At 42.3% G+C, this 20,238-nt stretch overlaps 2 protein-coding genes across 5 annotated transcripts in view; both read right to left on the bottom strand.

Annotated features, from left to right (window-relative positions):
* Window positions 1-346: 346 nt before the first annotated feature.
* On the bottom strand, window positions 347-14,304 carry pnpla4 (patatin-like phospholipase domain containing 4). Of its 4 annotated transcripts, none has more exons than XM_080519999.1 (10): window positions 14,284-14,304; window positions 13,735-14,198; window positions 10,798-10,922; window positions 9,305-9,430; window positions 2,063-2,259; window positions 1,889-1,983; window positions 1,663-1,798; window positions 1,520-1,585; window positions 1,273-1,425; window positions 347-1,109 (listed from the first exon to the last, which is right to left on the bottom strand). In XM_080519999.1, exons 5-10 carry the CDS (start codon window positions 2,240-2,242, stop codon window positions 978-980), a joined length of 762 nt encoding a protein of 253 aa, XP_080376125.1. In that variant the 5' UTR covers window positions 2,243-2,259; window positions 9,305-9,430; window positions 10,798-10,922; window positions 13,735-14,198; window positions 14,284-14,304; the 3' UTR covers window positions 347-977. The 4 variants fall into 4 exon arrangements, with proteins under 4 accessions (XP_080376125.1, XP_080376126.1, XP_080376127.1 ...); XM_080520002.1 differs by having other exon boundaries at window positions 945-1,180; XM_080520000.1 differs by lacking the exons at window positions 13,735-14,198; window positions 14,284-14,304 and adding an exon at window positions 2,954-3,015 and having other exon boundaries at window positions 10,750-10,809.
* A 387-nt stretch (window positions 14,305-14,691) lies between these two features.
* pudp (pseudouridine 5'-phosphatase) overlaps window positions 14,692-20,238 on the bottom strand; it is a 28,110-nt gene continuing 22,563 nt past the window's right edge. The window contains exon 5 of the transcript XR_013937167.1: window positions 14,692-14,839. The gene's annotated coding sequence lies outside the window, so the exon portion shown is untranslated. The remainder of the gene's footprint in view (window positions 14,840-20,238) is intronic.

Genomic DNA, 20,238 nt, shown 5'->3' with positions numbered 1-20,238 from the left:
TAAATTCAATGTTAAATATTTAAAACACGTTTTTTTTGTACTCAACATTTCTTAGTTTTTGCATTTCTTCTGCTCATAATGATTAACATAAGATTAACAGAATTATTGACTTCTTAATTCTGCTGTTAACTATTTCTAATTGATATTAATGTGCTTGACTTAAATATAATGGATGATTCATGGATATTGACCGACGCATCTCCAAGTCTGAATATAGACTTATGTACATTTGACAATAAAAAGACTTTGATAAAAAGAATCCACTCCCTGCTCTTTAAAATATTCCCTTTATTACTCTGAATGAATTCTTGGAAATCTTTTCAAGTCCACTGTGTTATTTCATCACGTCTTTGCAGCAGAGTGGAACATTTGAAGCGCTGTCCTGTCGTGGGGAAGTCTTCCCTTCTTCACGCGAGGTGAAACGTCGCTTCGAACGCATGCAGGGAGCACGGGGTCGCCCGAGGCGGAGTGTGTGTGGGGAGAGAGCGTTCCTCAAAGGACTGAAGGGAAAAAAAACCTGCTTCTGGGGCAAATAAAAAAAAAAAAAAACCTGGAAAATTGATGGGATCGTCCACATTCACACATCCTCCAGTTCCAGGGAGAGTCGTGTGTGTGTGTGTGTGTCCCTTTTTTGATGGCCAAAATAGTGTAAACCAGTAACAAACTAAATAAATAAAAAAGGAAATGTTTACAAACCAAAATGTCTAAAATGTTTTTGAAAAAGGTGAAACAGCTAGAACTCAAAATACAAGAAATGATAACAAACAGAAAAAGACAAGCAGGTAAAAGTAAATGAAAACAATAATAATAAAAAAAAAACCACCTAAATCCTTTGTAAAGTTCCAGATCTCCACGCACGCACAACAAAGCTGATAAGTGAGGATGTTGTGCTTTTCATTTGAGTGACAGTCCGCACTCAGGTTCACCTGCAGGAGGCGCCGCCGTCCAGTGGATGAGAAACGGGCCCGGGGCCCCCGTCAGCTCATCCAGGCCTCCCGCCGCAGGAACCTGACGGCGTCGCCGAAGCCCTCCTCGCCGAAGCTCCGCATGGCGCCGGCGGAGGGAGGAAACAGAGCCATGTTCAGACGCTTCACGTTCTCCACCGACAGCTGGACAGACGGAGGGACGAGAAGACGGGCGGTGTAAACGCAGCAACAGATCGTAAAAGACAAGACGCGATCTGGAAACGGAGAGTTAAGTTACAAAAGTAGCAAAAAAAAAAAAAAAAAGGTTAAAAGAGGTGAAACTGCAGAAGCGGCGGCAAAGTGTTACCATGACGTTCATGTTGGCCAGTCGGAGCTCGGCGCTGTAGCGGCCGCGGTGCAGCGGACAGACGTCCTGCCGCCCGGCGAACGGAGACACGGTGACGGTTCGACCCCCGGGGAGGATCGGCAGGCTGTCGGTGAAACCTCCGTCCACCCACCGCTACACACACACACACGTCAGGAGAGGATTATCAGCAGTTACCGTGGAAACCATCCGATTCAAGGTCAGTGCGTGTGCGTGCAGTGTACAGTACCTGTCCTCTGAAGGTCACTGGTTTGAATCCCGCATAGACTGGGACAAAGCTGCTGGCCAGTAAAGCCTGAAAACAAAACACACACACTTGACTGAACACTGACAATATTTTGTGACAGGATCCAGGTGTGTGTGTGTGTGTACCTGTATGAGCTCCTCTCTGGAGGAGAACGTGGACACAAGCTGGTTCCGTCCACTCACTGAATTAGTGATGGAGACAAAGAGACGACCGGACGCTAAACTGTGAGCCTCGCTGGGAAGGATCTCCTCAATCCCCTCCCTACACACACATAAAACACACACACACACACACGTCCAGCGTTTACCTCCGGCCGTGAGGACTGAAGTGTGCAAACGCCGCAGAAGTTACCGTAACGTGAGCATGAAGTCGTATCCCGGCGTCGCCGCCCCGAAACGCTGTCGCCTCACACTTTGAGCGAACCTGAGGGTGAAGTCTTTACAGTCCTGGAGGAGGGAGGACAAGCAAGCGGTGAGGAGTCGAGGAGCCACGTCGTCAAGTGAGGAGGCGAACACGCCGGCTGACCTCTAACTTCTCGGGGGCCGTGACGACCACGGCGGCCACCAGCGCCCCGGCCGAAGCCCCCGCGCAGCCTCCCAGGGACCCCAGCAGCCGCTCCCCGTGGCGGAGGAAGGCCTCCACAGCACCCAGGTGGTAGATCCCCATGAAGCCGCAGGCAGCGAAGGACAAGTTCAGGACGCTCATCTTCTTCTGTAACAAAACTAAGCAGAAGAAAATAGCTTGTAAACTTAACTGTGTAACGACTATCAATACAAGTGAATGTTCTGGAGCAGAAGAGTGTCCTCATCCAACATGGCGGCTCCACTCATAAATCCAATCAATGTCATCTTATATTTGGCTATTTATTTAGTTATATACGTCTTTTTATGCTTTTTTCTGTATGTATTTTTCCATTTATATTTGTTTATCTGTATAAATATGAGAAGTCATGGGTACTTTCATGATACATTGTATAATGACAATAAAACAATAATGATAGAAATATACAAGTGTCTCGTTACACATATCCATGTGTCTAAGTACATATATGTAGTGTGTCTTTTTGTATAAATTGATACATCTAGTTACATGTCTCTATTTCTTTCTAACTAGTTGTATATGTCTGTATTTACCACTCGCGCGACGTGATGACGTTGAACGACGTTCGGATCACGTGATTAATGCGGAAGTCAAATGCGGTTCATTCGAAAATCCAGTAAACATTGTTAACCTGTACGTTTTTAAACAAATCGAAACCACTTTTTCGCCCTAAATGGAGGAAAGCGAACTAACCAAAGCGATCTAACCACCCAAACTGAACCAAACGGAGCGAACTAGCAAATCTAAACAACCGAGGCGAGCTAACCAGCGTTGCGTCACGAGAGCGACGTTTACACCGTGTTACCATGGTATTACCTGCACGCGCAGCGGGCGACAGCCGCACGCTTCACGGTGTGGAGGCGAATCCGGTTTCAAAACTGACCCCCGAAGACACCGGAAACACAACAACCACCACATTCGGTCAAGATTTTCAAAATACATCTTCCCGGATGCCCCACGGAAATTCACACCTGAACACAGAAATAAAATCTGCGTTAACAGAGAGTCAATTATATTATTTTTCGCCAATTTAGTGTACATATTAAATAATAATTATTAGAAGAGATGTCAGTATAAACGTAAGCCTTAACAAAGCATCCCTAATGTAAACTATACATGTTTTTATTTATATAATAATTTATATTTATATATCTATATATATTTTTGCAGGCTTATGTTTATAGTGAACCAACTTATATCCCATGTCCCAAGTAATTCTATTCTATTCTATTCTCTGCCATGATTGTTTCTTTTGTGATTTGTCATATGCTCTCTTTGCTACACTTTTCTCTACGCTTATGTTGTGGATCATATTTATATAAAGATTTTCCCTCATGGAGGCGATCGGTTTCAGCAAAATACAATCAAAATCCTGATATTGGAGGTACTGTCAGTGGTGTTTTGTTTTCTCTCCTGCCGTGTGCCCTCATGTTATCATGAGTAATCTGAAGGTCTCCTCAGGGTTCCTTCATGGTTCCCTGTATTCTTGTATTGTCCTTTTCTGTTATTATTTAGTTTTCCTACTCCAAAGCGTGTGTACTTTTCTTTTTTCCCATTAATTTACTGCTCTTGCTCTGTGTTTTGTTTTTCTGTTCAGAGTTTGAGCTCACCTACCTTCAAAGGTCGTGTTTTTATTCACGATAAAGGTTCTTGTCCATGTTCTTGTCATGTTTCCTGTCTCACATTGTTTCTGATGTTTATGTTGAAGTGAGCATTAGTCTTCATGTGTTGTGGATTAAACTCTCGTGTGCCAAGCTTATCTGTTTAATTCCAATAAACTGTTCAAGTCTGTCTGCTAAGTCATGTGTTTGGATGGATGTCGAAAGACTGGTTACACGTTTTATAACAAATCTGAATGCACATCATTCTCCACCAACAGTCTTGAGGTTGGTGAGAAAGACGTGCTGATCTGAGCTCTTTGATTTATCGATTTTGCAGACAGAGTGAGAGGTGAGCAGCCATTTTGGCGATGTCTTAATAGCAAAAAGAAAACACTCTTGAGCTCTGCTTCAAAACACGACCGAACTTTCCAACAGGTCAGAAATGTTAATCAGCTGTCATGTTTCCCCTGACAGGAGGCTGCTGCTGGTTAATCGCTCCTCACAAACCTTCTACCCCGCACAGCAATCACCAGCTACCTCACAGATACGCTGAATCTCAGCTATTTGCTCGTAGTCCTTTCAACAAGTCTCAAATGTGACGCATCTTCCACGATGAAATAAACCGGTGGAGTCGTGACACGACTCTGTGTGATTCTGCAACTTTAACAAGATATTACCGGAGCAGAGGAACCTGCAGGAAAGCGTGAGAGGAGATTATTTTGCCATTTGTTCAGTCTGGCTTCAGGAGCTGCTGACTCAACAGAAACCCTTCCACGAAGAATTACAGTACCAGCACATCTAAATATTGTTTCCAGTCCCTGTAACTGCAGTCTCCTGCAGGAGAACGTGGAATCAGTCGTCGGTGGACTCAAACAAAGACATATCTGAAACACACACCTCATAATCATGAAGACAGTCCCGTGTGTTACTGTGTGTGTGCGTCACATTAAACTGCGCAGAACCATAAAATAAAAACAGAACAAATGTTGCAATGTTCTCAGTTTAAGAGAGAAAGTGTCACACTTAATGTGTTCTTAATGACAAATTTTTGTTATTGTAAGGAGTCGAAGAACAAAGTTCTGCCTCCATCATCATTGTTGAAGTATCAGGAGTGGGGGAACCTCAAGATGCTGCAGCATTGAGCTCTGATTTAATTATTCCTGCAGATAAAGGGGCTGGGAGTTATTCAGTGTAGAAGTACGAGAGAGCGAGCACGTGTCCGTGAAATTCACGGATAAAAGAAATGAAGAAGTCTAATTTCAGATATCACCGTCATTATCCTGAGCAAAGTTCTAATTAAGAAAAATGGTGGAGGGAACATTATCAGAATCACATTGAGAGCTGAATGATTGAGTGGAAACGGGAGGAATTAAACTTCTCAGGCCTTCAGAGCAGCTGATAAAGACGGGATGCAGACGGGAAGAAAGCAAGTGCTTCTGGAAAGACGTCGCAAGGTCGTCCTGATAAAATAAATCTGCTCCAGATCAAATAGTTCCTGCAGATTAAAAAAAAACAACAACACAGGCGCGAGAAGGCAGAGTGAAAGCACAGAGGCAGCAGAGGAAGGAAAAACACAAGAATGAAAGCGAGAAGTGATGCGACGGCTCGCTGAGTAGAGAATCACATCAGAGCAAACATGACGCTGTCGGATCGGTGCCCGTCACTTCCTGTTCACCTCGCCACCACTTCAGCTGGGAAGAAGCCAGATTTCATCCCATTGTGCTGCTTGTCTTGGACTTATAAACAAAATGACATCTTTTTTTTTTTTTTACCTTTTCATATATTCACATAAACGTGTTTTTACTCTTACGCCTGAAAAGCATTTCCTCGTACTGCAATTTTTTTTTACACCTGATTGAAGTTGTGATGACTGTGACGCCATAAATGATAATAACCTGCAGACTGAGTTCTAAGCCATAAAGTCAGTCTAATCACGGTCAATTTTACTTACATTCAGACAGAATTTATTATATATAGATGGTACATAATGGTGTCAACTTGCTACTATAGTGACTATATTAAATTATTTATAATTTGACCATTGAAATACCCTTTGTAAAGTGTTTTGCACTATAAAAACTAACAAATACTATATAAATATGTGGTTGAGGTCTTCATTAGTCCGCAGTTAGACAAGTTAAACAAGTTGTCAACTCAAAAATAAAATTATTTGAAACATAATGCCAATCTTAATGTAAAAATACCACAATGTGTCCAAACATCATGTCTTTTATGACATATTAGAATAATGTATATGTCATAAAGCTGAACACAGTTGGTCCTTAACTGTAACTTTAAAAACTGGGACATAACAGTGTTGCCTACTTTCTGGACTTTAAAAAGTGTCATATTGAATTTGACAATTGAAACAACTTTAAAAAAAAAGTATTTCTGTGAGTTGCAGATAAAAGTTTGAAGATTAGTTTGCGGGTTGTGGTAAACACCGAGCAGAAAGCTTAAGTTGAAGTGATGAGATGCTTTCAGAGTTGGATGAAATCTCACTGTGTCTCCTCTGGAAAATGGAGGACAAACTATTTAAGGCAGGGAAAATTGAATCTCCTTCAGCAGGAGGAGGAAGGAGGAGAAAACAGTAATTGTGATTCTTACAGCGGGCTGTCAGGGAGAAATAAAAAAAACGTGTCCATATCACATTGAGAAGAAACGGAATCGCTCTGCTGTGAGACGAGGCTGCTGGGAAGGAGTCGGCTGGAAGTTTAGTTGTAATTGGACGAGTTCACATCTAACAGGACTGCAGACTTCCAAATCTCAGCCTCCCTGGAGAGACGTCTGTGTGGATAACCAGTACAAGGCCCAGCTGAACGCCCTCTGATCATCACCGCCACCTGGTTCTGTCACACCGATTGCCCGAAACATCGGAAACTGTCTGCGTCAGTGTGTGCGTAACCACATGTTAGCATGCTTCAGCTTCAATATGTCCAGGAAGGGAATCTTCTCTTAATCTCCTGTATAAACTGATATAAACACCTAAATTACACCTGAAACCTATTAAAAAACATCACTTTGACTTAATGTGGTTACTGTAACTCTCTAAAATACGTGATGATTTCAGGACTGGGCAGCAGAATATCTAACAGTGAAATGAATTCAGCAGTTTTTCGTAAAAAAACAAAACAAAACATCAGTGCATAATTAAATCCACCGTGTGCGCAACGTGTTTGAGAGTTTGATACCACATAAACTATTGTCATCCATCACATCTGTACTAAACACAGAAATGAAACAGTCAGCTGGTGGGAAGAGGAAGTCGACCCGCAATAGAATTGGAGAAAGATGAACTGGAGGAACTGGATCAACACCTTCAATACTTCTGAGAGATGAAATAACTTCATCCTCTACTTCCATGGACACATCAGATATTTCTCATGCTGATGTACAATATTTAGGAAGTTAGTACAACTGATACACGTTACCAATGTGATTAAATGGACATCCCATAAATGCATTCAGCACTGGATGATGTCACAGTTTATCACTGCATTCACCGCTGGACGACACCATTGTTTGATAATGCATTCGGCAATGGAAATCCCCACCGTCGATCACTACATTCAGCACTGGACAGCTCCACACCTCATTAATATATGAAGCACTGGGTGACGCCACAATTTAACATTGCATTCAGCACTGGATAGCAAAACAGTTCATCACGACATTCAGCAGTGCACAGCACCACTGTTAATCAATTCATTCAGCACTGGAATGCTCCACACCTCATCAAGGCCTAAATCACTGGACAGCTGCACAGTTTGTGAATTAATTCAGCATTGGACAATGCAGGGGTCTATAATACATCCAGCAGTGGACAGCTCCACAGTATATCAGTTTATTCAGAACTTGACAGCACCAAAGCTTATCAACAAATTCAGCAGGGGACAGCAAAAGCCGTCATGAATGGAGTCAGCACTGGACAGCTCCACAGTTTATTAATGCATTCAGCACAGGTAAGCTCATTAGGTTAGTAATTAATGAATTCAGCACTGGAAGCTGCGCAGCTCTCGAGACATTGAGGCACGGACGAAGTTTGGAGCTCTCCAGTGCTGAATATATTGATCATTGCCGATTTTGTCCAGTGCTGAAAGCATTGATACGCTATGGATCTTTGCTGCCCCTTCTCTTGTGGACGCCTCCCGGCTGGAAAGGGTCTTCTCTGCATTCTCCTTCGACAGCTGGATAGCGCCACAGTTTATTAATGCATTCAGCATTAGACAGCTCCACACCGCATCAATGCCTTAATCACTGGACAGCTGCACAGTCTGTCACTGGATTCAGCATTTGACAATGCATGTATATAATACATTCAGCACTGAACAGCTCCACAGTTTATTAATACTGGGCAGCTCCATACTGTATCAATGTATTCAGTACTGGACACCACCATAGCACATAGAAACATTCAGCACTGGGCAACTCCACACCGTCAATGTATTGAGTACAAGACCTCAAGAACTCATCAATGCATTCAGTACAGCATGATGCCAGTTTCCATTCAACACTGGACAGCCCTATGCCTAAACCAGGGATTTCAGCACTGGACAGCTCCGAAGTTTTTTGTTTTTTTTAATGAATTTAGCAATGAACACCACCACAGTTTATCGATAAATTCAGCACCGGACAGCTCCATGTGTGACATCAATGCATTCAGCACTGGACTGACGCCACGGTTTATATTCAGCACTGGACAGGTCCTCAATTTATTAATGCATTCAGCAATAGACAACGCAAGCAAAGCTTTGCCATCTGCACTACCAGAAGACAAAGACAGGCAACAAAATCACCAGGACTGAAAGATGTACTAGCATTTCTATCGAACCACATTTTCTTTCTTGTTTGAGCAACAGACACGTCGTGAATTTAAAACTATGGATTGGTCCGACATGTGGCAGCTGCATGGAGCAGCACTGACCTCACGGCGAGATGGTTGCTTGTTGAAATCCTGCCTGAGCCTTTCTGTGCGGAGTCTGGATGTTCTCTCCTGGGTCAGACTATGTGCATGGCAAGGACGTGTAAGCTTCTTGACTTCTCCCGGTAAACACAAATTAACAGCAGGAAAGAAAAGCAGAGAAAGAAATCTAGTAGTAACCAGAGATCTCCAGCCCAAACTACCGCAACAAACAAACAACTGTTCTCCAAACTGCCACCACCAACATGGCGTCACTGGGGTTAGTGAAGAAAACTCCCCAGGACGACTAGTCATGTGACAGAACGATTGTCTGGAGGCATTTGTTTCAGTAACCTTGTTACCAGAGCCAACACGGCTCTCCCTGTAAAGCTCTAATTAATCTCTGTGTCTCTGAGGCTCTGTAGGATGCTGAAGCTTTTGTTTGAACACGAGTCCCAGGGGGCCCGTGGAGACTGATGCATTCAGACTGACATGTGACTGAGCAAGACATACTGGTCGGCTTCATTAGCCACTGGCCAACCCTGCCTGCTCTCGTTGCTTATCTGTGTCGGTTTCGCAGCGTAATCACTGTGATGAAGCACCCGCCGGAAGCAGTAATGGATCCAGAACACCATCATTTCTACCAAAAACCAACGTTCAACCCACCTTTAGACGTCTGAATTGACTGCGTTGATTTCCCAAAAGAGTGAAAAGACCAGTGGCTTCACTTTGCTTGGAGATGAAGGGTGTTGTGGAGTCGTCGCCGTCGCTGAAAGACTGCCCTGGCTCCCCCTGAAGTCAGACAAAAAGTGTATTCCAGGAAAAAAACGTGAAATTTACAGGCAAAATGTAGTAAAATCTCCAAATTGTGGCATGTTTAGGAATGACTCCTGGAGCACAATACAGTCAAATGTGAAAAAAACGGGTCTTTTTCAATTCTGTTGCAAACAAATCCTTCTTAAGTTTTAAAGCTCCATGATTTTTGTCATTTTTTTCCCACTTTGCAAGGTCAATCTCAAAGTGCATGAATGGTGAAAAGGCTTTATAGACAGCTTTTTTTCCCCAGCAGATTTTAATAGGAATAAATGTAAAGCAGGCCTACAGTGGCTGAAGTGTTGTTTCCTCGCTCGTGTTCATTTGAACAACATAATACAGAGGAAAAGAAAATTCAACAGCAGCAAGGTCGAGGATTGAAGACTGGTGGAGTTGTTCCATGAAGAATTGACAGTGGCTATCATCGGGGGTATTTTTCAGGTAATTCTCCTCCACACCAGGTATACCACGGCCCATCAATCACAGATAAAATGACAAACATCAATAGGAAACGGTCATGAATTATTGCAGCTTTCCAAACTTTGAAGCGAGCTACAAGGCTGTGTCCTCACACTGTGGGCTGATTAAATATTTATCTCTGCTTCCAAAAATACAGCTGGAAATCCATCTCGGAATTGGGAGGAAAGACACTTGAGCTTTTGTTTCGTGATTAGCTCTGAAATACATCCTCATGTCTGGTGAGTTCCTCATAAACTGCGAGCCAAGTTCTGTAGCACAACCAGGAGTCGCGGCACAAATATGGAGAAGGACATGTGAACGACACAAAAAATTCATTTGGCTGTTTTCTTCCATTTCAAACTGTTTTTTTTAAAGATGTTTCTTCAGTGAATATTAGTGACTTCAGCTGTTATTTTTATTCAATTTCCTATTTTCAAGTACTTTGAACTGTTTTGGCTCTTTTTGTATTTTTTAGCAGCTTGGGCCATTTATTGATTTGTTTATTTATTAATTTCTAGCTGATCTTCGCAAATCGAGCTAATTTTTCTGTTTTGCATTTGCCTTTTCACGTTTTCCTCGTGATCTTATCTCATGATTTAAAATTGGAAGTTGAGCCATTTTTGACATTCAGCAAAGACGAGGGTCCTTTTTAAAAATAGTCCAGAATTTTGTCAAAGCTTGAAGGAGCCACTACAGAGGGGCTGTGGAGGCACATGTGGCTGCAGTAATCTGAATGACCTGGAATGTGTTTTTAAATAGATCCACAGTTTGTTTTTCTTTTCGGGGATCGACCCGTTGGATTACCTGATCAGACGTGGTTAGTCATACGGGGGTCTTACCGGGCGTTTATCTGCGACAGCGGCCGTTTCCACACAGAGCAGCCTCACCTGCGTGTCGGCTGCAGGGCATGCGAGTCTCTGAAGAGGCGTGTGACACGTCCGCGCCGATTCCAACGACATCCGAGCCAATTTGAAAAAGCAGGCCGCGGGGCCGGCGCTTTTCAACTTCAGATCTGCATCACAGGGCGACAAAGCGAAGGGGGAGTCTGATCAGAGGAGAGCTCCATCAATACCGAGACACACACACACACACACACTTATTGAAATGCAATGAGTGTTCACGAGTCTCTTCAGAACTGGTTCACAGAAATCAGCCGATTCAGCTGTTGGCTGGTCAGTTGGCTTGTTGAATGGCTGGTTGATTAGTTGGCTGGTTTGTTCATCGGTTGATCAGTTTCAAACAAACAGAAACTGTACTGTTTCCAACAGATTGCTTTTATATAAACAGGGTCAAACGCACAGAAAACTCTCATTTAAATACCCCTGTTGGCCGGTGACGTCACTCGCAGTGTGATTCTCAGTTTCATCACCTGAAAACACACAGACTGACTGTACAATCAACTTGTTTGACCTTGTTTTCAAATCAGAGCTTCTGTGTATATGGTGATACTCACTCAGACATTAAATGCCAACTTTATTTTGTGAGTCGAGTCACTTCTCTGTCACCCCACCAGACCACCTGATGCATTATCTGCTCTGATCCGAGAGGTTTCACAGTTCAGAGAAAAAAAGCCTTCTCCCGTTCACATGCTTCTCTTCATCTTCTGCCATCGTCCACGCATCCTCTGATAGTGTCTCACTCCATTCTGCAATAACAACTGTCTGCACCCACAAGAACAAGGACTCCTGCAACAGATGGTCCGACTCCCACCGAGCGCCCGATCGCAACAGCACAAAGTCCGTCTCAGACAAGAAGAGAGACAACGACGCGCCGAATCCACACAAGGCGACGGGCAGAGTTTGTGCCGGGAAACTTCAAAAGTCCGAGCTTCCTGAGGAGACGGCGGCGGCCTCACGTAGTGTGAGCAGAGGTCATCCTACGAATAAAGCCTCATTATTTTTTAACAACAGCGACTGTTTTTCAGAACACGGACACCCGCTGCAAAAGGTGCGCTGTCAAGTTGATTTTTAGAAGTAGGAACTGTTAAAGTAAATCTACTCGCATTTCGAAGGTGGAACAAGTAACTGGAATCAGCTCCGCATTAAGTTTAAAAACATCTTTCATTTTGTTTGTTGTTTTGATGTCGATACTCACAACAAGTCTCTACTCAGAGCATTTGTCTTTAATGTCAAAGTTTTGTGACATTTTGAATTTTGTTTTAACATCTTGTCGTACGTCTTGAGATTTACATTGCAGCTGCAGCTTTTCTGTGTTTGGGTTCCTCTGAAAACTGCTGGTGGTTCTGTTTGTTGACTGAATGAGTCAGAACATCTTCTGAATGGATAAAATAACCTTGGAAGTTCTGCAGATCCGAATAATACAAACCAGTGTGGATGCTTTGCTTCACATCCTCAGGCTGCTATGGGCTTCTATAACTTGATGAGAATAATGTTTATTCACTAATGCGGCTGCAGGAGGATTTAAGCACACGCACGCACCTCCAATCACCTCTTTCATGGTGTTTATTGCTTTAATAAAACGTGTTTTCTGTGCTTAAGAGACTGAGATAATACATTTATTGCAGTGACCTTGTTTTCGTTCTCTGTTAATCTGACTGCAGTTTCGTCCCACATGCAACATCATCACGTACAAACTCCACTACTTAAAGTCACCTCAGGTCTTTACAGCATGTCTTACTAATGATTTAAGTCTTGGAGGGTTAAAATAACAAAACTACTACAAACGCCTTATTTTTGAGCTGAAAATGCAGGGAACTTCTTTATCAGACAGGTGACTATATTTGACAGCTTTTTTTTTTTTTTTTTTTGATTTGGTGAAAGTGTAAATAAAGCTTGGTTGTTTCAGTCAGTCTGTCTGAATGTTTGGTATTTTTTTTACCAAGAGTTTTCAGAATGGGGACGACGTCAAGAGCGCAGCAGAATGCAGATGCCCTTTCTCTCACTTTCTATTCCCTGCAGATCCCACCTGAAAAGGTTAGACCACCAGTCCGTAAAAGTCAAGCTGCCGCTCAGCATTGTAGTTTTCTTTAAAAAAAATGACATTTACTTTGACACATATATATATTTATTCTCTGTATTTCAGCAGTTTCGACACTCACACACATCTCTGCTGCTGCTTCCGGCACGTTGTTGTTCAGAGAAAGAAAACGTCCCATTACATTCATTTTGCAGCTTCATTATTTACGACAAACTGAGACACAGATAACTAGCATCCCCTGGATTACTCGATGATTTAGGTATAACAGCGAAAATGGTCACAACTGCAACACACAGTGCAGAAGAAAACCCCGTAAAAAAACAAAGACATAGAAATTGTACTAATAAACTTCAAAACAACAACAAAACAGTTAAAATTTCAAAACAGGTAAAAGAGCTTAAAACTTCTAAAAAAGCTCAAAAACGCACAAAAAAAACAATTTAAACACCTTTAAATAGATAAAAATGCTGTAAAACAGATGAAATATCTTAACAGCTTAAAAGGTTAAAAAGTGTATTTTCTAAATGGTAGAAGAAAAAAAATTCTATTTGTTTTATTATTAAGTCAGATTTTGGACAATTTATATTTTGAAGTTAACCTGAAAGTTCTAAAAAGCCAAATCATCTGATTGTCAACTCTCCAGTGTAAAGTATATTTGTATTGTAATGTGGAGTTCATGTAAATAAACACGACTTTCTGTGATGAATTGTTTTCACTTATGTGCATAAATACATCTTTAAACCACACAGGCTGTCAAACATGAGGCCCGTGGACCAGGAGGGGCCGTGTGAGCTTGCAGAGTGGACGTTTTTAGAAGCTGTTTCTAATGTTTGGTCTGCAGATAGAAGTGTGTCAGTGAGAGAAGCGTCGTCGTGAGAAAGTCTTACCGTGAGGGTGAGCCTGTAAAAACTACTTTGGTATCTGAAACAAAAGAAACAACACAAGTCGTCCAGAAATGTGGAGAGAAAAGTGAAATTAGGCCGCGTGACAGAAGCAGAGCTGAAGCCTGATTGCAAACAGTATTTTGTAATTTGTTGTCGGACAGCAGCCGTTGGCCTCAGAGAACGGGCGCTTCAGTTTATGATGCCTTTCTTCACCGTCTGTGTGTGTGTGTGTGTGTGTGTGTGTGTGTGTGTGTGTGTGTGTGTGTGTGTGTGTGTGTGTGTGTGTGTGTGTGTGTGTGTGTGTGTGTGTGTGTGTGTGTGTGTGTGGTTTCTCTGTCTGGATTGCATCTGATGCGTGGGCGTGTCCTCTGAGACGCGCTCCTGCAGGATGGGGTTGGGGCGCAGTACCGTCTGCGGCCATGTGGGGGAGCTGTCGCTCTGCTGCTGCTGCTCCTCAGCTGAACCTGCTTGATATTCAGCACAATCCAAAGAACCAGGCTCTGAAATTGATGTGCTTCAGTCCCCGTCACTCGCTGTAATACAATCACTTACCTAAGAGATGTTGGCGATATCCATCCACAAGGCGAGATGACATAAAGCATCCCATAGTCGCTGTTGCCATGGTGATCGTCCAGCATCTGGAGCCGGACTCCGGCCTGCCCCGCTGACACTTCGGCAGGGTGGATGGATTTACCAAATGGATGTTGAGAGCGCGGGGGAAAAAGAAAAAGAAAAAGAAAAAGGCAGCCAGGTTTGTTTTGCAGCTCCTGCGATCACACAGATTATGGCGGCTGCATTATTCATGGCTGGGCTCACATGTTTCTGTCCCCAGAGGTCTGAGGCAGGATGTACAGGTAGCACGCTTCCAGGTGAAGTGTGGACTCTCGGTTAGTAATCAGTTCAGGCACACAACTCACCACTGCCACAGCGCCTATTTGTTGTGCACTGTGGTGTGAAACAAGCTTTTACACGTTCAGGAGTGATGCACTGCTCCCTTTTAAATCTCCCCGTGGAGTTTCGTTGGAGGCGGGAGGAATCTCAGGATGGTGTGGAGAGGAAAGTCCATCCTTGCTGATCACATCCAAGCAACGCTGTCAAGCACTGCAGGCTGGAGGGGGGAAAAAAAACAACACGTCAATCTGAATCCTTATTTCTTCAATCCGACTGTCCTGTTAGCATAAAGACTGAATATAGTGATTAGATGCACATGCACCAGGAATACTGTGACAATCACACGATCCACATCCAGTTTTTATAGGAAGAATTGAAGATTTGTTCTGTGTCTTTAGAAAGACGAACACAAGAAAATGCTCTACTGCTTGAATCTGATCAGGAAAAGATGAATATGTACCTGGTTTATTCAGATCGTGTAAAATAACCTGCTAATGTGCATTTAGCTTTTTGGCTTGCAGGTGATCAACAAAAGAGAACATCACACAACAACGTGCTGGAAAGAAAAAATGCAAGAAGCTACAGCGATGAGGATATCTCATCCTAAAGTCCACAAATAAAAGTCGTTATGGGCCAGCTGAGGAAATGTTTCTTAACACAATAACAGAAGGAAAAAGAAAAACACATGATGTTCAAAAACAACTCAAGCATAAAATAGATCAAACTGCCACAGAGAAAAGAGCTAAAATGTCTAAAACAATAAAGAATAATATCACTTCTACCACCTGGTTAACACTTCTAAAACGGTTCAATACAATCCTAAAATGTCCCGTTTTGAAGGTGTGGCTTTGATATTTCATCAAGAGAAAAAAAAAGCTTTTTTTTGGGGTGAAAAATGTTTAGCAGGATTTGGTTGAAAGTGGATATTAAAGCTCTTCAGTTGACAGAGGTGACAGATCTGGGATCAGATCACATTACGGCCCCTCAGGGTTCACTAACTTTTCCCCTCGCCGTGTTCAACACTCTCAGAAAGTCTGTCTCTCCTTCCAGCCGGCGGTTTGTCACCATGGATCAGGGTCTCAATTACGCACCCGAACGTGTCACTGATACTTATAATTAGAGTGTTTTTCAGAGTGACACATGTTGTTTTGGGGCATTTGCTGTGATGACTCAGGCTGTCAGTCTTCCCAGCAACACAATCCACCGTCTGCAGCGTGGAAATCATTTGAAATTCAAGACGCACAGTTCAGAACATTGAGATCATGAATGTACCGCACCGTGGTACCACGCGGCCGTTAAAAGACACATTTCCATCAAGATTTTACACTCCTTGGCAAACATGTTGGCTTTTCTTTATTGCAGGAGCCACTGCTCTGAATTTACAACCTCCTGACAGATAATATGAACAGCGTAGAGTTATTATTTTACAATTATCTTCCTGGGAGGGTCTTGATGGATGAAAACATGGAAGTATGTGCCAGCTGACTTCACCACTTTCCTCAATACTTGGAACAAAACAGGAATAATGGTGAATTTATTGGCGACACGAGGCACTGTAGAGGAGTGGCCGAGGTCCAAATACCCCCTTCAGGAGGTCACTATCAATCAGAAGTTCCAAATATGTGCACTTCATTTGTTTATTTAAGTAGATTTTCTAAAGTATTTCTACTCTCGACCTTCAGTCGCGGCGAGAGCGGAACGGATGGTGAAGTTTTCATGCAATGGCTGCTGAAATAGGACCGTTTCAAAGCCAATCTGGAGTCTCCAGGTCAGAAAGGTTGCGACGCAATGACAAATAAAGGAAAGTGGAAGTGGCGTGTGCAGCTGTTTGTGTCGGGATAGAAAGTCTGCGCAATGTTTCTGGACTTCCTTGCAAAAGCAGAAGAGTGTGTTCCGTGTTGAGGAACATCAAACGCTTTGTGAAAGCCCCAAAAACAGGATTAAAGTCTTAATTATTGAATTATTCAGGGTATTGGGAGATATTAGAGATGTGTCGCCCTCACATAAAAGCTGAAAATCGTTCCTTTAAACATCGTTTTAATCTCGAGCATTTGCTTTATGGTGTGAATGAATAATAGGCGCCAATTATTCTACAACAAAGAGTGAGCGCTTGTGAGTTAGAGATTGTTTTATACAACAGTTAGCTCTTTATTCTTTGCACAAAGCCTCTTTTAAATCCTTCCCAAAGGTTAAAAAGATTTCATGAGGTAACCTGCTGGAACGGCAGTATTCGTTTAGTGTAATTACCGCTCGCAAAAGGCTCAAACTTCGTCGGAAGAAACTGGACGGTTTTCGTCAATAACGTCACAACAACGATCAAATGAGGTTGTGTATAATTGTGACAAAACAAATAAAGAGATTAAATGCATACCGTTGTATTATGCAGATCTTTAATCTCCAGATATTTTAACTTCTTTATTTTGAAAGTGTTGTCCCTTAATGAGCAACACCTTTCCTCCTCCTCCTCCTCCTCATTACGAGTGTTGAATTCAGTTATCGTCACTTCCCACTAAGTCTGTTTTGAACTTTTGTTTGAGAAACTTTCACATTTAACCACTGATTTCACTGAAACCGAGAAGTTTGCGATCCATGGAGAGAATCTTCCTACATCGTGGGTCTCGTTCTGAGGGTCTGGGTCTGCTCTCAATGGTCACAGTTGATAGAATCCGATTGAAGAATCCCGGTGAAGATTACAGAGGTCGAGTTCTGGTCTGCATTAGAAAATCCGGCTGTGGTTTGACGAGTCCAGTCCTGAGCCTTGTCTCTCTCAGCGTCTTGGTGGCACACCAAAGCAGAACTTCAGAGGTCTTGTAGGGTCCGTACCCCAACGGATCAGGAGGAGGTTGAGACAGTATAATCTGAGTGGTTATATTATCACGCAAAGCTATAAGCTATAGCTCCTGTTCTGTCTGTGATCCCAGACAGAACAGGACATCGTCAGGGTGGAACATGTCCCATCAAAACATCTCCGTCTCTTTAAAGCCAAGACAAATGTCACCATTAATGTCCAACGGTCATATGGGATGAGTTGATTAACCACTGTTGGTGACACAATCTTATTTTCAATTCCTGTGGCCACTGAGTCTAACTCGCAGCGTTCGGGACCGAAGCTTCTTGAACCGATGTGGAAGGAAGTCATTACACACACTTTAATTAACAGCTGCCATTGAGTTATGGACTCCATATCTCCTGAACTCTCATTTTCGTAGAGTTTAGACTCGGAGAGCAGAGATATTTATTTCATATATACGACCGGCCCAGAAACACGGGAACTCCAATTATTACCACTTGAAGAAACACAATAGCTGACAGTGAAGTAGAGACATTTGGCCACTTCAGTGATATTATTGAAAGAAGTTCTCTTTACAACCGACATTTTACTTTAGGTATAAAAAGATACGACACACATTTTTGCCTCATGGTAGACAATTTCCATATATTACTTATGGAAAGTGGGTTTCTGATAAAAAAAAAAACAAAACCCAGCGAGAGACAAAGACGAGAGCGGAGTGTCCCCGGAGACGCCGGTGGAAATATGTAGCTCGCATACGTGATAAGGAGCGACGGGCTTGTACCGACAGAGTTTATGCCCACGTTTTCCTTCTGCAGAGTTAAAACCCGAGCTCCCAGTCTGCCTCATGAGGAATTAAGAGAGCCGCCGTCTTCTCATGTCTCACCGCCGAGCCACTTAGCGGTGGCTGGGAGCCGACGGGCCGCCACCGACTTCCTCGCCAGACTCACTCATCACACGTTTGATGATGATTGGAGAATATGTAGAGGAAGTTACAATGATCCAGAGTTACTGCCTAGAGGTGTGATCAGGCCGCCAATCAGCAGCGACACAAAAAACAAACAAAAAACAAAAATCCAACTCAGTATGAATATGATCTCAATTCTGTCGTGTCGAATGCGACCGTTACAAAATGCTTTCACAATGTAACATGGAATGGAATAACTACCGACAACTTTCAGAGGCTGAAAATCGAAACATCTAAAAGTGCAAAACGCATCGAGTCATAAAAACAGTTTTTCACTGTTTCAAAACAAAAATTGCTTCCAAAGCCTTTTAACAATTGCTAAATGCCGGTTCGGCATATTTCCCAGCTGATTTAAGGTCCGGTCAGTGTTTGTCACAGCAGATTATTGTCCTCAAATCACTACATTAACAAAAAAGACAAGTAAAATGGGTCAAATTGCGACAAAAACTAATGAAATAACTCATCTTACAGTAGCTTCAACAGCTCAACAAATGTAAAACAACTTAAATGGCAAGGAAAACCTTCGCTACACTATTTTTTTATGGAAAAAAAAAAGATGCTGGTTGGTATGAATGGTTTGTTCCACTATGGCACAATCCATTCATGAACTGTAATGATCTCAGACTCAACATGTCTGTTTACAGTTTGTTAATGACTTACTTTGGATTCCGTCTGGGTCGCTCCACTCAGATTTATTACCTGTACATTTAATAAGTCGAGAGGAAAAGCCTTGTTCAGTGAAACCAGGGAAAGTTCCTGTAAATGCTGTGAAAAAGAATAATAAAACTACTTTAGTGAACCCCGTGAGGCCAATTATTGAACCTCAAAGGAACTGCTTGTACTCTTTAAAGGTCCAGATTAGTTCTGCCATCTGTACCCAAGCAATAAAGTTAAAATACATCTACTACTTCCTCTAAATTATAAGGTAGATAATGAGGGGACTTAGTATTTTGTGTCAGAAGCAATGAACTTGTTTCAACTTATATGGGCGAGGATCTTCAGAATTACAACCTTCAAACCGGCCTGCAGAATCATTTTCAAATATTTACTGTCTTATAAATCCACATAAAGCGACAAAGAGAGATTTTGAGTCAGATATTAGAGATGGAGCAGTGAAACATGGTAATAAAAACAAACAGCTATGAGCTCCGTTACCTTTTTAGTTGTTTACAGTTTTAACATTTCCAAGGTTATCTTTTAGTTTTTCATTCCATTGCAGTCATTGTGGCTTTTGAGTAGCAACTAAAAGTCTGTGTGCAAACTGTGAACAATACTTTCTGTCCACGCAAAATGATTAGGATTGCTCTTTTTGCTGTGTATAAATACAGTAACATGCTTACAACAGCGTTGGTTGTTTTTTTTTAATACATGCTAATTGAGTTGCTGTCTTGAAAACATGACAGATTGGTAATCAAAGTGTATTTTTTTATTTTTTTCCCCCACTCTCAGCATCAACAGATTTTCTAAAGGTCACTTCACTCACCACGTCATGTGAACACTGATGAGGAACACAAATTCATGCTGAGTCAGTCCTAACAGAAACATCACGTCTCCTCCCACTGCTCGCCTGTCGTCAGTTCGTAAGAAAATCACATTTGGGTTTTTTTTCACGGACGCACTCGAATCGCCAGCAAAGAACAATAAACCCGATTTGTTAAGTTTCATAAATGCAATTAGAACCGGGAGACACTTTTGAAACACTTCTAACTGTAGCAGTTTGGTCTATTTGAGCTGTTTCCTTTCATTTATTTCTTTTAAGAAGTTTCTCTGATTTTTTTGCAAAAAGCTAAAAGATGTAAAACTGTTTGACCTGTAGTTTCGTAGGTTTCGTGGCTCAAGATGAATTGTATGTATTCGG

The sequence above is a fragment of the Blennius ocellaris genome, assembly GCF_963422515.1.
Source record: "Blennius ocellaris genome assembly, chromosome: 24".
Taxonomy (NCBI): Eukaryota; Metazoa; Chordata; class Actinopteri; order Blenniiformes; family Blenniidae; genus Blennius; species Blennius ocellaris.
The sequence above is the reverse complement of the archived record's forward strand: the minus strand, read 5'-3'. Positions and strand labels throughout refer to the sequence as shown.

Bases quoted from the DNA above. Each gene is read 5' to 3' on its own strand.
- pnpla4 (XM_080519999.1), bottom strand. From the start codon at position 2,242: ATGAGCGTCCTGAACTTGTCCTTCGCTGCCTGCGGCTTCATGGGGATC. The intron at 1,426-1,519 runs GTACTGTACACT...GTGTGTGTGTAG, and splicing joins CAGTGACCTTCAGAGGACAG to CGGTGGGTGGACGGAGGTTT. The intron at 1,110-1,272 runs GTAACACTTTGC...CCGTCTGTCCAG, and splicing joins TGGCCAACATGAACGTCATG to CTGTCGGTGGAGAACGTGAA.